At 42.0% G+C, this 18,036-nt stretch overlaps 1 protein-coding gene across 3 annotated transcripts in view; it reads left to right on the plus strand.

Moving 5' to 3' along the window:
* Window positions 1–10,862: 10,862 nt before the first annotated feature.
* UBXN2A (UBX domain protein 2A) overlaps window positions 10,863–18,036 on the plus strand; it is a 46,320-nt gene continuing 39,146 nt past the window's right edge. Inside the window, exons 1-2 of one of the 3 annotated variants that reach the window (XM_007114754.4) lie at window positions 10,863–11,207; window positions 11,332–11,418. In XM_007114754.4, the coding sequence (XP_007114816.2) occupies window positions 11,189–11,207; window positions 11,332–11,418 (106 nt within the window). In that variant the 5' untranslated portion in view covers window positions 10,863–11,188. Of the gene's footprint in view, window positions 11,208–11,331; window positions 11,419–11,610; window positions 11,848–11,988; window positions 12,048–18,036 lie in introns of those variants that run through there. The other 2 variants (XM_024119029.3, XM_007114755.3) reach the window with 2 other exon arrangements.

The raw sequence follows: 18,036 nt of genomic DNA on the forward strand, positions 1-18,036 counted from the left end.
GTGGCGCAGTGGTTGAGAGCCCGCCTGCCGATGCAGGGTACACGGGTTTGTGCCCCGGTCCAGGAAGATCCCACATGCCGCGGAGCGTCTGGGCCCATGAGCTATGGCCGCTGAGCCTGTGCATCCGGAGCCTGTGCTCTGCGACGGGAGAGGCCACAACAGTGAGAGGCCCACGTACCACAAAAAAAAAAAAAAAAAAAAAAAAAAATTTAAATATACACTTAACAATACAGTTCAGCTATTGCAACCCTGTGTATTTATTCCAAAGAAATGAAAAGTACATCCACATAAAAACCTGTAGACCATAGTTCATTGCAGCTTTATTTGTAATAGCCAAAAAAAATTCACTCATAGGTCAAAGGTTAAACAAACTTTGGCACATCCAACACGGAATACTACTCAACAATAAAAAGGAATTAACTAGTGTTATATACAAAAATGTATGAATCTCAAAGGCATTACACTTAAGCAGAAGGAAGGAAATCATATCTATGACAGCATAAAACAAAATAGAAAGCAGATAATAGAGAAATTCAAAATCAAAAGTTGATTCCTGGGAGTTCCCTGGTGGTCTATTGGTTCGGATTTGTCACTTTTACTGCAGAGGCCCGTGTTCAATCCCTGGTTGGGGAACTGAGATCCCGCAAGCTGTGTGCCATGCCCCAAATAAAATAAAAAATAAAAAAGGTTCATTCCTGTAAAAAGGAAAAAAAAAGAGAGAGAAAGAGAGAAAGGAAAGATAATCCACTAGCCAGACCAGTCAAAGGGGGAAAAAAAGCGAGAAGACCCAAATTACAAATTTCAAGAATGATGTAGGGGCTTCCCTGGTGGCGCAGTGGTTGCGCGTCCGCCTGCCGATGTAGGGGAACCGGGTTCGCGCCCCGGTTTGGGAGGATCCCACATGCCGCGGAGCGGCTGGGCCCGTGAGCCATGGCCGCTGAGCCTGCGCGTCCGGAGCCTGTGCTCCGCAACGGGAGAGGCCACAACAGTGTGAGGCCTGCGTACCACAAAAAAAAACAAAACAAAACAAAAAAAGAATGATGTATAAACATCACTCAAGATCTTAGACTTCAAGTAGCAAACTATTTTCTTGTTATAAATGGCCAGTTTGTAAATATCTCAGGCTTTGCAGGCCACCCATGGTGTATTTCACATACTCTGTTTTGATTTGGTTTTTGGTTTTTTGTTTCTTTTGTAACAATACTTTACAAATGTTAAAACCATTCTTCAGTTCACAAATGTACATAAATAGGCCACAGATGAGATTTGGCCCACAGGTTGCTAATTGCCAACCTCTACTATAAATTTTAAAGGGACAACTAATAAATAATAAGGAACAACTTAACTTTATGCCAGTAAGTTCCAAAACACAGGTAAAGTAGACAAATTACCTGAAATAAAACTAATTACTAAAGTTCACTCATAAAGAAATAGAGAACCTGAATACCCATATTATTAATTAAAGGAATTAAATATGTAATTAAATACTATCCCACAAATGTTACACCCATCCCAGATGACTTCACTGGTGAATTCTATCCAATATGTAAGGAAAAACACCAGTTTTACCCTAACCCTAACCCTGATTCTTTTGGAATATAGAAGAAGAAATATTTCTCAATTCACTTATAAAGTCAGCATAACGCTTATATTAAAACCAATAGCATAAAAAAAACCACAAACTAATTATTATACATATATAGAGACAAAAAAATTCCTTAACAAAATATTACCAAATCAAATCCATGAATATATAAAAAGACTGATAAATCATGACCAAGTGGGATTTACCCCAGGAACACAAGATTGGTTAAACATTTGAAACTGAAATAATCAGTGTAATTCATCATATCAACATAATAAAGAAGAAAAACCATAAGGTCATCTGAGTAGATCTAAAAGAACATTTAACAAATTCAACATCCATTCGTGATTTTAGCAAACTCAATAAAGTAGGAATAGAAGGTAACTTCCTCAGCCTTATAAAGAGCACCACAGGGACCTCCCTGGTGGTCCAGTGGTAAAGAATCCTCCTTACAATGCAGGGGACATGGGTTCGGTCCCTGATCAGGGAACTAAGATCCCTTATGCTGCAGGGCAACCAAGGCCGCACGCCACAACTACTGAGCTCGCACACCTCAACTAGAGAGCCTGTGTGCCGCAAACTACAGAGCGCATGCACCCTGGAGCCTGTGTGCCACGACTAGAGAAGAGAAAAAACCCACATACCACAACTAGAGAGAAACCCGCATGCCACAATGAAAAATCCCGCATGCCTCAACAAAGGTCCTGCGTGCTGCAACTAAGACCCGACACGGCCAAAAATAAATAATAATTTTTAAAAAATATCCTATATCCAGCATCATAATAAATGGTGAAAAGTGATTTCTTTCCCCCTGATTTCAGGAACAAGGCAAGGATGTCTGCTCTAATCATTTCTATTCAACACTAGACTGAAAGTCCTAGGAAATGCAATAGTAAAGAAAAGTAAATAAAAGGTATATAATTTGGAAATGAAGAAGGAACTATTATGTCCTATGATAATCTCATGAAATCTTAAAAACAATAAAAATAATAAACTAGTAGGTCTAATATGTGATAAAGTTTAGCAAAGTCACAAGACAGATCAATTTCTAAAAAATTTATTTCTGTACAGTTGTAATAGACAATATATATTCTATATACTGAAAACTAAAAAACACTGCTAAGGAAAAAAAGGAAGATCTAAATAAGTGGAGAGATTTACCAGATGACTTAATATTGTTAGGATGAAAATTATTATCCCCAAATTGATCAACAGATCCAAGCCAATCCCAGTCGAAATCCCAGCAGACATTTTGTAGAAATTGAGAAACTGAATCATCACCTAAACAATCAGGAAAAGACAAAAATAGAGAACTTACACTACTTCATTTTAAATCTTACTACAAAGGTATAATAATATAGTGTAGATATATAATCAAATAGCTCAATGGAAAAGAATAGAGTCCAGAAAGAAACTCACATATATGGTTAATTGATTTTCGCAAAGAGGACAAGGTAATTAATAGAGAAAGGATAGCCTTTTCCATTAATGATTCTACAATAGAACAACTGTATATCCCTGTGGCAGGGGAGAGGGGGAAGCCTTGACATTACCTCATTCTATGTAGAAAGAATAACTTCAAATTGATCACATACTTAAACACAAGGCCAAAACTATAAATTTTTTACAATAAAACATACCGTGCGGTAGGCAAAGTCTTACTACAAAGGACACAAAAATGGGACTTCCCTGGCGGTCCAGTGGTTAAGACTCCATGCTTCCGTTGCAGGGGGCACTTGTTTGATACCTGTCAGGGAACTGAAATCCCGCATGCCATAGGACGTGGCCAAAAAAAAAAGGACACCAAAACATAAACTATTAAGGAAAAAGTTGATAGATTGGGCCTTCACTTTGAAAAACCCTTTTAAGAAAATTAAAAGGCAAGCCATGGGGAATTCCCTGGCAGTCCAGTGGTTAAAACTTGGCACTTGGGCTTCCCTGGTGGCTCAGTGTTTGGGAGTCGGCCTGCCGATGCAGGGAACACGGGTTCGGGCCCTGGTCTGGGAGGATCCCGCATGCTGCGGAGCAGCTGAGCCTGTGAGCCACAACTGCTGAGCCTGCGCGTCTGGAGCCTGTGCTCCGCAGCAAGAGAGGCTGCGATGGTGAGAGGCACGCGCACCGCGATGAAGAGTGGCCCCCGCTTGCCCCGACTGGAGAGAGCCCTCGCACAGGGGCGAAGACTCAACACAGCCAAAAATAAATAAATAAATAAATAAATAAAAAGCAGTTTCTTAAAAAAAACTTGGCACTTTCACTGCTGTGGTAAGCCACAGACTGGGAGAAAGTATTGATAAAAATAAGAACAGAAAATAATGATAATAGAATATAAAGACAACTGAAAGGATAAGCAAGGACAAAATTAGTTGGGTGTTTTTGTTTTTTTGCTTTACTTCTGATGAAGTTAAGGTAGACACTGTAACTCTGTAAGGAGGTCCTTAGAGAAGAGTTGGTACTGATTCCATAAGTATAAGATGAGTTCCAAGAGACAGAATTTCTAAGAAGCATGACACATTTTACGAACACTGAATCATGAGACAAAATCAGAATTGGTGACATTAGTATTTTATACTCTCCAATATGATAACTACCACATATGGCTATTTAAATCTAAATTTAAGGGGCTTCCCTGGTAGCACAGTGGTTAAGACTCCGCCTGCCAATGCAGGGAACACAGGTTTGAGCCCTGGTCCGGGAAGATCCCACATGCCACAGAGCAACTAAGCCCGTGCACCACAACTACTGAGCCTTCACTCTAGAGCCTGTGAGCCACAACTACTGAGCCCACGTGCCACAACTACTGAAGCCCGCACACCTAGAGCCCGTGCTCCGCAACAAGAGAAGCCACCACAATGAGAAGCCCACACATCATGGCAAAGAGTAGCCCCTGCTTGCCGCGATTAGAGAAAGCCTGTGTGCAGCAACAAAGACCCAACGCAGCCAAAAATAAATAAATAAACAAACAAATTAAAAAATGGATCGAACACCTAATGTAAGAGCAAAAACTATAGAATGCTTAGAAAAAAACATAGCGGAAAATCTTCATGACATTTGATTTGGCAATAGTTTCTGCCAAAAGCACAAGGGGAAAAAAAGAAAAAACAGATAAACTGAACTTTATCAAAATTAAAAACTTGCCTATCAGGGACTTCCCTGCAGTCCAGTGATTAAGATGTCACCTTCCAGGCTTCCCTGGTGGCACAGTGGTTAAGAATCTGCCTGCCAATACAGGGGACACAGGTTCGAGCCCTGGTCTGGGAAGATCCCACATGCCACGGAGCAACTAAGCCTGCGTGCTACAACTACTGCGCCTGTGCTCTAGAGCCCACAATCCACAACTACTGAGCCTGAGTGCCACAAGTACTGAAGCCCGCGTGCCTAGAGCCTGTGCTCTGCAACAAGAGAAGCCACCGCAATGAGAAGAGAAGCCTGCGCACCGCAACAAAGAGTAGCTCCCACTCACCGCAAGTAGAGAAAGCCCACACACAGCAATGAAGACCCAATGCAGCCAAAAATAAAATAAATAAAATAAATAAATTTATTTTTTTAAAAAAAAGATGTCACCTTCCAATACAGGGGGTGTGTGTTCGATTCCCAGTGGGGGAAGCTAAGATCTCACATGCCTTGTGGCCAAAAAAACAAAACATAAAATAGAAGCAATATTATAAGAAATTAAATAAAAGACTTTAAAAATGGTCCACATCAAAAAAAATCTTTAAAAAACCCCAAAAACCTTGTGTATCAAACTTCACTATCAAGAGAGTGAAAAGACAACCCACAGAATAGGAGAAATATTTGCAAATCACATACCTGATAAGGTATTAAAGTCTAGAATACATAAAAATCTCCTACAACTCAACAATAAAAAACAACCCTACTTTAAAATGGGCAGAGGACTTGATTAGACATTTCTCCAAAGAAGATATACAAAAGTTAATAGCCGCATAAAAAGATGTTCAACATCGTTAGTCACTAGGGAAATACAAATCAAAACCGTAGTGAGATACCACTTCACACCCATTAAGATGGCTATTTTATAAAAAACAAACAAAAACAGAAAATAACAAGTATGTTGAGGATATGGAGAAATTGAAACCCTTGTGCATTGCTGACTGGAACGGAAAATGCTGCACTTATTTTACACCTTGGCAGTTCCTCAAAAAATTAAACATAGAAATACCATATGGGGACTTCCCTGTTGGTCCGGTGAGTAAGACTTTGTGCTCCTAATGCAGGGGGCCCAGGTTTGATCCCTGGTCGGGGAACTGGATCATGCATGCATGCCACAACTAAGAGTTCACATGCCGCAGCTAAGAAGTCCGCATGCTGCAACTAAAGATCACGCATGCTGCAACTAAGACCTGGCGCAGCCTAAATAAATAAATAAATATTTTTTAAAAAGAAAAGAAATACCATATGATCCATTAATTCCACGTCTAGGTATATACCCAAAAGAACTGAAATCAGAGACTTAATTGGATACTTGTACACCAATGTTCACAGCAGCATTATTCACAATAGTCAAGAGGTAGAAACAATCCAAATGTCCATCCACAGATGACTGAATAAACAGAATGTGATATATATTGAATACATACAATGGAATATTATTTAACATAAAAAGGAATGAAATTCTGATATCATACAACATGATGAACTTGTAAAACATTATACTAAGTGAAATAAGCCAGACACAAAAGGACAAATATTATATGATTCCACTTATAAGAGGTACCTAGAATAGGGCAACTTCATAGAGATGGAGATTATCAGAGGCTGGAGGAATGGGGGAGTGGATTGAGGAGTTATTGTTTAAATGGATACAGAGTTTCTGTTTGGGTGATGAAAAAGTCTTGGAAGTGGATAGTGGTGAGTTGCACAAGAGTGTGAAAGTACTTAATGCTACTTAAAAATGGTAAAAAAGAAAAGGACTTCCCTGGTGGCACAGTGGTTAAGAATCCACCTGCCAATGCAGGGGACATGGGTTCGAGCCCTGGTCTGGGAAGATCCCACATGCTGCAGAGCAACTAAGCCCATGCACCACAACTACTGAGCCTGTGCTCTAGAGCCCATGAGCCACAACTACTGAAGCCCACATGCCTAGAGGCCATGCTCCGCAACAAGAGAAGCCACTGCAATGAGAAGCCCGTGTACCACAATGAAGAGTAGCCCCTGCTTGCCACAACTAGAGAAAGCCCGCGCACAGCAACGAAGACCCAACACGGCCAAAAATAAAATAAACAATAAAATAACAAAAAAAGCAACTGAGCTTATTAAAAAATCATATAAAAAATGTAAAAAACAAAATAAAACAATAACAAAAACCCTACAGTATTTTTATTATTGTTCTATTGTTACAGAAGTCAAAAAATAGATCAGCAGAACAGAACAGAGACCCAGAATACAGGGCCCAGAAACAGTCCTCAGCATTGATGGGGATTTTGTATATAAGGTAGCATTACAAATTTGTAAGAAAAAAAGGGACTGTTTGATAAAGTCTTGGGACCATGAGCTCTATCTATTAGATATTACAGCAGATAAGTATACCTAATCTAAGTTCAAGATGTCAACTTGTTCTTTCATAAGCAAGATGGAAGGGCATTAAAATAGATCATTCACTGAATATAGTTAAGCAGATTAAAATAGAAGGTTAACTACAGATGTACTAATACCCCCTTCCCAGATGCCCAACTAAAAGATTAATAGGAAACCAATAAACAGATTTGCACTGAAAAAAATCAATCAATGTAATACACTAAATTAATAGAATGAAGAAAAAAACACATGATCATCTCAATTGACACAGAAAAGTATTTGACAAAATCCAAGAAACTTTCATGATAAAAAACACTCAACAAACTATGACTAGAAGGGAGTTTCTTCAACATGAGAAAGGACAATCATACTCAATGGTGAAAGGTTAAAAGCTTTCCCCTTAAGATTATGAATACGACAAGGAAGCCCACTTTTGCCATTTCTATTCAAAATTACATGGGAAGTTCTAGCCAGAGTAATTAGGCAAAAATTTTAAATAAATAAATGCCATCCAAATTAGAAAGGAAGAAGTAAAACTATCTCTATTCACAGATGATGTGATCTTGTATGTACAAAATACTACAGAATCTATTTTAAATTTTTTAATTTTTATTTGTTTTATTTTTTGGCCATGCTGCACGGCTTGCAGGATCTTAGTTCACTGACCAGGGATTGAACCCGGGCCCCAGGCAGTGAAAACGTGGAGTCCTAATCACTGGACTGCCAGGGAATTCCCAAGAATCTATTTTTTAAAACCCACACAACTATCAGAGCTAATAAATGAATTCAGCAGAGATGCTGTATACAAGATCAACACACAAAAATCAGTGGTATACACTAATGATGAAAAATCCCAAAGGAAATTAAGAAAGCAATTCCTTTCACAACAGCATCAATAAAAATAAAATACTTAGGCATAAATTTAACCAAGGAGGTACAAGACCTGTACACTGAAAACTACAAAAAAAAGAAGACATAAGTAAATGGAAAGATGTCCATATTCATGGTTTGAAAAAACTTAACACTGTTAAGATGTCAATAGTCAAATTGATCAACCAATTCAAAGTGATTCCTACCAAAATTCTTTTTTTTTTTTTTTTTTTTTTTTACAGAGAAGGAAGAGCTGATCTTAAATTGCAAGGGATCTGGAATAACCAAAACAAATTTTTTTTTTTTTTTTTTTTTGCGTTATGCAGGCCTCTCACTGTTGTGGCCTCTCCCATTGTGGAGCATAGGCTCCGGACATGCAGGCTCAGCGGCCATGGCTCACGGGCCCAGCCGCTCCGCGGCATGTGGGATCTTCCTGGACCGGAGCACAAACCCGTGTCCCCTGCATCGGCAGGCGGACTCTCAACCACTGCGCCATCAGGGAAGCCCCAAAACAATTTTTAAAAAGAACAAAGTTGGAGGACTCACACTTCCTGATTTAAAAACCTACTACAAAGCTACAGTAATTAAAACAATATGGTACTGTAAGCAGCTCTTTGTAGGAGATCACCCTCAGCAGAAAGCCCCTTTTCTTGTCATTTTAGCAAAGCTATACTATAAGTAATTTTTAACCCCCATGCTCTACTCATCTCTCGCCCACACACACCTTTCAAATCTTTTAATCACACAATACTTTGCCTAACTTGTCCGTTCTTTCCATAGATCAAAGAAGTTGAAATGAAGAATAAGTAATTAACAGATGACCAAATCTCTTCCCTAGCTTCCCCTTCAGTAATCTCCCAAACAAACTGTGTGACAAAACTGTGTGAACCAAACTGTATGATAACATCTAGAGGAAGATCACAAGAAGTCAAGGAGCCTGCAGGCAGGTGGGGGATGGCAACGACTCTGACCCCATATCTCAGTGATTAACTGAGATTACTTCCCTCCTTCCCTTTAAAACTTTCATGGCTGAGCAGAATTTTCAGAGGTGGTTTTTGGGGGACCTTGAGTCCACCATCACCCCAGATCGCCAGCATTCTGATTTTTGTTTTAATAAATTCATTTATTATTTATTTATTTTATTGTTGGTTGCATTGGGTCTTCATTGTTGCACACAGGCTTTCTCTAGTTGCGGTGAGTGGGGGCTACTCTTTGTTGTGGTGTGTGGGCTTCTCATTGCGGTGGCTTCTCTTGTTGAGGAGCACAGGCTCTAGGCATGCAGTCTTCAGTAGTTGTGGCACGTGTGCTCAGTAGTTGTGGCTCATGGGCTCTAGAGCGCAGGCTCAGTAGTTGTGGCGCTCGGGCTTAGTTGTTCCATGGCCTGTGTAATCTTCCCGGACCAGGGCTCAAACCCGTGTCCCTGAATTGGCAGGCGGATTCTTAACCACTGCACCACCACGGAAGTGTCCGGCATTCTGATTAGAGGCACCTTTCCTTTGCTACCAACATTTGTGAGTATGTAACTGACTTTGTAAGCGGCAAGCAGCAGAACCCCCATTGGATAACAGCACTGGTGTAAGGACAGATATATAGATAAATGCAACAGAATTTTGAGTCCAGAAATAAACCAACATATCTAGGGTCAGTTGATTTTTGACCAGGGAAGAGTCCTCTCTTTATCAAATGGTGCTGGGACAAAAAAGAAGAACAGGAAAAAGAAGAGGCCTCACATAAAGGCCATCCATAGAAAAGTCTCTTTGCCCTGAGGAATCAAAGTAACTCCTTACCAGTGGCTTCAACAGACAAGATTTCTGGAGAACTAGTTTGAAAGTTGAACTCACCACGGGATCCCAGAATTGCTCTTCTGAAGAAGAGTTCAAAAAACTCACAGGGTGGGCTTCCCTGGTGTCGCAGTGGTTGCGAGTCCACCTGCCGATGCAGGGGACACGGGTTCATGCCCTGATCCGGGAGGATCCCACATGCCGCGGAGCGGCTGGGCCCGTGAGCCATGGCCGCTGGGCCTGCGCGTCTGGAGCCTGTGCTCCGCAACGGGAGAGGCCACAACAGTGAGAGGCCCGCGTACCACAAAAAAAAAAAAAAAAAAAAGAAGACTCACAGGGTGACTTTACCTGTGTGGGGATGGCAGGGGTCTGTAGGTGAGGCCCAGTATCAATCTGAATCCCAGCACTAAAAACCATCAAGTAAAAGGGAGATGGGCTCTGCAATGACCTAGAGGGGTGGGATAGGGAGGCTGGAAGGGAGGCGATATGGGGACATGTGTATGCATATGGCTGATTTCCTTTGTTGTGCAACAGAAACTAACACAGTATTGTGAAGCAATTATACTCCAAGATCTATTTTAAAAAAGGAAAAAAGGAAGAAAAAGAGAGGGAGAGAGAGAGATAGAGACAGAAAGAAATAGGAAGGAAGGGAGAGAGGAACAAAGGAACAAAGGATGCACCTTTCACTGAACTGCCTGACCCAGTAGAATATTCCTGCTGTAACAAATGTCCCTTAGTTTAAAATAATAAATGTTTTGTCCAAGTATTTATGTAAAAAAACCCAACAAAACTGTCACGTAAAAACAAATAGGGAAATAGAGATTATATTTGAAAGGATTATTGGCGGGGAAGGGGAAGACTACTGAAATAAGGCTGGAGGACAATTACAATGGGGAGAATGTTCAATTGTTAAAAAAAAATCCTGCATTTAGATTAAGAGAGACTTTATTGGAAAGGCTTATTCCTAGAAGAGGAAAAGGAACTACTGCAGTGGGGTTTGGGGGATGAGGCAACAACCATTGCAACAGGGGAACGCTATGACCGTGAAGTCTGCAACTGTCTCCAAGGTCAGACAGAAAATGGCCCTTCTTGTATAGGGAGGAGCGAACAAAGGCTACAAAGAACTGGGTGTGGGGCACAGTGTAATGGGTGGGTGGAGGTGGCAGTGATCGCGTGGCAGATCAGAGTGGTTTACATGGAGGTCAGCCTATTTTTCAGGAGTGATGGTGAAGGAGGGCTTGTACGCTGGATCAGGATGAGGGTGGGTCAAAGTTTAGGACCCTGGAGGAAGGAGAGAAGCTTAAGTTTGATCAAAACAAGGTAGCTGGCATTTTGTCCAGATTGGTCAGTGAGAACAATCAGTAAAGCTAATCATTTATGAGGCAAAAAAAGAAAAAAAAAAAGGGAATTTGGAGGGTCTATGTCTGACCTTGTCATAGGTAAACAAGGGGGCATCCCTGAGTCTTATCTAAACCACGTGGGGAAGGGTGGTTTCTTCCTTGCTGTCAGCCCTTTCAGGGGCAAGAAAGGATGGGAAGATTTTTTTTAACCGTCGCTTTCCAGAATCACAGGTCTCAGGTGAAGTTCAACATGGTCAGAATGCAGGTAAATCTCTCCACGGATTCAATCAGCGGCTGACGACGTACGGAGGTAAGTTGATGCTGGGTTCTCAGGTGGGTAGCTCTCTGCATTTTCCGCGTCGGGTGAAGAGGCAAGGAGCAGCAGTGCCCACGGGAAGAAAGAGGCGGCCGCCATTAGCGTGGGTAACGCTGCGGCCAGAGGCTGCCGCCAGCCCCACCCCCGCGCGCCCCCGCGCGCCCCCCGCGGCCCCGCGCGCGCTCTCGGGTCTGCGCAGAGCCGGCCTCGGCGCGTCCTCGGCTCCGGGCGGCAGTGACCGAGGGAGGCGCGCAGGGTCGCAGCGGCGCGGCAGCCGAGCCTGAGAGGGTCTGGGGACAGCAGTGCTCCCAGTCTGAGGGGCGGCGGCGCGGCGGCGGCGGCGCCCGCGGCCCCTGAGCGAATTGAGGACGAGGCCGCAAGGCGACGGAGCGGCGGGGCCCCCTCCAGCGGCCGCGCCCGGAGGTGAGTTTCCTGGGGCCGCGCCGCGCTCGGCTGGGCTGGCCGCCGGGGGTGGGCGGGCGTTTCCCGGGCGGGGCGGTGGCGGTCGTTGGGTCGGGCCGAGTCGCCGCACCCGGTCTTTGTCTCGGTTTCGGTGCTCGCGTCTGCGACCCCGAAAGGGCACAGTCGCGCGACGGCCGGGGCGGGACTCCTGGTCAACGCAGGTGAGGCGCGGCTCTGGACCCGCTGACGGCGCTGCTTTCCCGAGCGGCGGACTCCGGGAAAAAGCGCCCCGGTGGTTTTCTCTCTCTGCGAGCGCTCGGAAACTTCGAGTTCTCTATTCTCAAAATGCAGAAGTGCAGTACAGAAATACAGAGCATGTCTGTTTGGGGTGGACATTTCTTCGATAACTTCATTAGCTGGCTCCCGCAACTCACTTTTATTTTGTAGGCTTGATGGTCTCGGTTTTCATATTTAATTTCTATTTTTCTCTGTGTCTGTTTTTATTTGCAGTTTACTTGTTAGCAATGACGAGCGTTAGGGTGGCATCCAGCGTTGCTTCCTTCGTACTTATTCGAGATCATTGAAAATAAAGACAGGTGGGACTTCCCTGGCGGTCCAGTGGTTAAGATTCCGCGCTTCCCTTGCAGGGGGCGCGGGTTCCACCCCTGGTCGGGGGAACTAACATCCCGCATACCGAAAGGCGACCAAAAAAATAAATTTAAAAGAAGTAATAATAAAGATAGGAAATTGACAGTCTGTTTATGTCAATGTGGAATTGTAAAGTGTGACAGATTGTGTAAGCGACGTGAAAACAAACCAGCTTCTTCACTTCATAGTCATAGCTCAAGTGTGTTTTTGGACTGTTGATAAGGTTTTTAATTATATTGATACTTTAGTTTTAATGGGAAACTCTTTAAAAGTTGATGTTGTAAAAAAAAAAGTTGATGTTGTGTCTTCTTTGTAAATATGCTGAAAGTCATTTTGGTTTAAAAAGCAGTTAAATCCATTGAATGATGAGCACGTATGTGTAACACTGAAGTTAGAGCGAGGCACTGATGGAATCCAAAAATGAATAAGAATTGTGTGCAGGATGGAGGGAGTGATTAAGCACACAAACAATGATGCAAGGCAAAAACTGCAGTGCGTTGAGCACTGACCCTTAGCCCTGCGTTTGGTAAATACTTTACATGCATACTTTAATTACTTAATATTTAATGCTAATTACCTAGTTTATCATCTGAGTGTTTTTAGTACCTGTTGTGTGCTGAGTACTAACGATATGATGGTGACCATTATAGGCTTTTGCCTTTAAAGACTTTACATTGTCATTGGAGGACACAAGTAACCACACAAGTGAATGCCAGTCTACTGAGAGAGAAGCTAAAAAGGAAGAATGTAGGGTGTTGTGAGAGCGTATAACCGGGGTACATATCCCAGCTGAAGAAATCAGTTAAGGTTTCCCTAGGAAAGTAATCTTTGCACTCAAGTTATTACGGGTAAGTAGGAATTAGGTGAAGGTGACTCCCAAAGGAGGGAAGAAAGGTCCAGGTAAAGGAAATCAGTTCCACAGAGGCTTGGGAAGGTTTGGGGAACTGAAGGTCAGAGCAGTTGGAAAGAGTGTGGAAAGCGAAAGGGGGCTGTGGTTAGGGCCCCAGAGATGATGTGGGGCCTTTTAAACAATGTTAAGGATTTAGGAACAGCTTTTTCTTTTCTTTCTTAAACTTTTATAGGGAAGTTTTCAAACCACTCAAATGTAGTGAGAGAACATTGCAGTGAAATCCCCTGTCATGTTATCCAAAGGATTTAGACCTTATTTGAAGAGTAGTGGAAGGTCCCTGAAGGATTTTAAGCAAGGAAGTCCCACAGTCAAATTTGTATCTTAATCAAAAAGGTCACCCTGACTCCTGTGTAGACACTGAATTGAATGGGGATAAGAATGGATGTGGGGAAACCACCCAGAGGTGGTCACTGGGACTAGGTTTGTGGCTGTGATGGTAGGGCAGATTCTAATGTAACAGGGAAGAGCCAAGTTGGACTCCATGTTGGATCCGTTTCTTTAACCTTTGCTTTCTGCTGCTTTTGTTCCCTAAAAGGATAGTGTGTATACATAATGCTCTGCCTGGGGGAACCCTGCCCCTCTGCCTGAAGGTTAAACCAAAGTGACTTTGTTCAGGGAAACATCTGGCCCCTGTTCCACCTGTGGATGGCCGCAAGAAAGAAGAAATTAACACATCCCCTCCTCGAGGCTGGCCATTCCAGGGGATATTTGCAAAACTTATGGCCTTTTTACTTTACTTCCTCATCTCCTCCCCCTCTCTGTGCTGTAGAAGAAACTGGCATCCACACCCCTGGAAGATGGTTTTTCAGAGACACTTATCTGCCATCTTCTCAGTCTTGCAGCTTTCCGAATAAAGTGTTCCTTGCCTCAGCACCTCGTCTCTGATTTATTGGCCAGTTGTGCGGCAAGCAGCGCGAGCTTGGACTCGGTAACACCAAGAGTACATAACTGATCTCTCCTTGCTGTGTTAGCAATTCTATATTCATGCCTTTTGGAGGAATTATGGAAGGTTTTCTTAAGGAGATTGTATTTGAGATAGGTTTTGCAAGGTAAATAACATTTCAGTATGGAGCCCATTCTGAAATGAGAACATCTTGGTGTCAAGAGGATGGCTGAGTCAGCAACCTTAACAGTTTCTGCAGAAGTTTCACCTTTCTCCTAGGATTTTCTCATTTAAATTACTTTTGTCACTATCACTTTGGTCTTTGGGAACATATAACTCCCTTATTAACAGTTTTTTCTAGAAGACAACAGAAATGTATTTTCTTCATTACTGCAGTTACAGCTAAGATAAACTGAAACTTCCCAAAAGATTTCATTTTTTTGTTGTATGCGTAATAGTTAATAAACTAGAATTCACAAAATATACAAATAAACTGTCTTTTAAAGTGTTTGATCTGATGCTCCCATAGTTTGCTCTTGGAAGCCTAATCGTATTCCATAGAAGATGTAACTGAAAGGTGATCCAATGGTTTCTTTAAAGAGAAACTTCAGCTTCTACATAGCAGGCCTAGTGGCATAATATCTTGATGTAAATCCATAATCTTAAAGAAAATAGCCCATAGTGTATGTTTATAAAAATAAGTAAAATTTGTAATATGCAAATTTTTCTTTCAAATTCTAATGTATACATTTAAAAGACTACATTTCTTAGTAGTCTAAATCTATTTTGACTGAATTTTCCTTTTAGTCGATATGTTCCAAAAAGCTCAGTCTACTCTGGCTCCTGACTGATTTTATTACTGCAGTTGTTGGGAGTAAGTGAGATAATATTTGAGAAGGTGTTGAGTAAACTGTGATATACAATACAAATGTAAGATGGTAGTGGTACTAATTAGAAGTAAACTGAAGCAAAATGAAGGAAACTCTGTTCATCTGTCCATTCTGATGCCCAGCCTCATACTGGTAACTAAGATATTTGTCAGATGGCTTTTTTATTCTCTACATACAGTAGAGTCACATGACTGATGATTGTAGACACTCAATAGATATAAATTGTACATGGTCCATTTCCATATTACTAATTTATGGTAGGAAATACCTAAAATAATGGTGACTTTATGTCCATTATAGAATGAGTTTTTACTTCATAATTCTATGCCAAGGAAAAACATTCAGTTTGTTTTTCCTTGTTAGTCTGTAAACTCCCTGGTGATAGATACTGTGTCTGTCCTATTGACTCTCCTATCATTTGTTCTAAACCAGTGCTTTACACACAGTAGTGGGAGGTTCAATAAATATACAAATGTTGTTTAATTAGTGAAATCAAAAGTAAAATTTCATAGCCATGTCAAAATTAAAACTTTTTTAAAATTATTATTAAAAAATTTTTTTAGTTCTTTTTTATTTTACTTATTTTCCTTAATTTTTTTTTGGCTGCGTCAGGTCTTAGTTGTGGCACACGGGATCTTTGTTGAGGCATGCGGGATCCTTTTCGTTACAGCGCAGATCTGCTCAGGTTTCTCTCTAGTTGCAGCACATGGGCTTTTCTCCAGTTGTGGCATGCAGGTTTTCTCTCTCTAGTTGTGGCGCACAGGCTCCAGGGCATGTGGGCTCTGTAGTTTGTGGCACACGGGCTCTCTCATTGAGACGCACGAGCACAATAGTTGTGGCACGTGGGCTTAGTTGCCTCGCAGCATGTGGGATCTTAGTTCCCTGACAAGGGATTGAACCCACGTCCCCTGCATTGGAAGGCGGATTCTTTACCACTGGACCACCAGGGAAGTCCCCAAATTAAAACTTTTGAGACTTAAGTCTGAAGGTGTTTTCTTACCATAAGTCCTTGTAACAGAGGTTATGATTGTGGGCTGGGAAAAGAGAAGGGAGCATAACATTATTGTATTCTCATTATTGTATTTCTTTTGTTCTCAAAACAACCTTCTTAGGAGGATAATTATTTCCAAGTTATAAGTTAGGCAACTAGGACTTAGAGAAGTTAAATAACAACAGTTAAGCTCAAAAATGATGTAACCAGTATTCCAGTACAGGATACTTTGAATCCAGGGTCTGTTCTTCGTTCTCTTTTGCTGTCATGAAACAAGTAAAAACAATTATCAGTAGCTTATAACTACGAAATGATGAAAAATATTAGTAATTTGCTAGAGAACAACAACCTATTAACAGGAAACATAGTGAGATACTTTATGGATGGCTACTCCTTGCTTTGTGCTTGCTAAGCACTATGGAAGAAACAGGAAATGTGTAAGTTGTGATACCTGTCTTCAAGAATCTTGGATCTAGTAGAGCTAAAAGAAACAATAGTAAATAATATCAGACAATATGATTTAAATGCCAAAAATCTAAACGCTTTAGGAGAGGATTATTAATAAGGGTTTACTATTTCACCTTTACAGTAGAAGTAGATCTTGAGCTGGGACTTGAAGGATAATTTAGATTTGAATGCCTAGAAGTGAGGCAGGAGATAGATGGGCTCCAGGCTAGGCATTTACAACTGGCCTCCTGTTCACACCTCCTGGAGTGAGAAGAAGATGGGCTCCAAGCTGGACATTCATTACCAGCCCCCTGTTTATACTTCCTGAAGCAAGAGACAAACGGGCTCCAGGACTACATATTTATGACCGGACTCCTGTCTATATTTCAAGATCTGCACCTCGTTATAAAAACCAACAACAGGAATAGGGTAAATAACCAGACATTGGGCATTTGTATGGCAGGGACAGTGGGACTAAACCCTGTTAAAGGATCAAAAGGTCATACTCTTCCCATCCTTGGGACACGGGAGACATTGCGAATGTGCAAAAGCCTTCGTGGGGTCAAAAAGGCAGGGGATGCCAGACCATAGTAAGTCCTGCCATCTCCTCCCAGAGGCCTTCGTGGTGGGCTCCACCTTAACTTAGGGGTGCGTGCGCACCCAGGGGAGGGTCCAGAAGCAAATTAGCCATGGGGTCAAAAGACTGCTATTGGCCAAAAGAAGACAAAGACCTGGAAGACTGCCCCCTTATAAAAGGATTTAAACTTCCCAAGGGTGCGACTCTGCCCGTGTGTCTTTCCGCATGTACTTTGTTTTTCCAATAAACTTTTTGCTTTTCTTTTTACCTTCTGCCTCCTTGCCTGAATTCTTTCCTGACAAGGCAGGTAAGAAACAGGGACCCAGGCCCTAGCTGCTGGCCCCTGTGGTCCAGTGGTTAGGACTCCCTGTCCTGGAACTAAGATCTTGCTTCCTGCTGCCGCTTACTGCTGCCTGTGTCCAAAATCAGAAGGATGGTTACAGTGTGAACAAAGAAGTGGAATGAACATGTTATGTTTATGAGACAGTCAGGATCATATCTAAACTAAAGGATTATTTTAGAGTAGTTGAAAATGATGTTGGAAAACTGTCAACTGAAAAGCAAACAGCACCACCAGAATGTAATGTCCACAGGGGCTGAGATCTATTTTGTTCAGTATGTATCCCAAGCACCTAGAATCATGCCTGGTATATAGTAGGAGCTGAATAAATATACATTTTTAATATTTTATTTATTTATTTATTTATTTATTTATTTATTTTTTGCGGTACGCGGGCCTCTCACTGTTGTGGCCTCTCCCGTTGCGGAGCACAGGCTCCGGATTCGCAGGCTCAGCGGCCATGGCTCACGGGCCCAGCCGCTCTGCGGCATGTGGGATCTTCCCGGACCGGGGCACGAACCCGT

The sequence above is a fragment of the Physeter macrocephalus genome, chromosome 12, assembly GCF_002837175.3.
Source record: "Physeter macrocephalus isolate SW-GA chromosome 12, ASM283717v5, whole genome shotgun sequence".
NCBI classification, from domain to species: Eukaryota; Metazoa; Chordata; class Mammalia; order Artiodactyla; family Physeteridae; genus Physeter; species Physeter macrocephalus.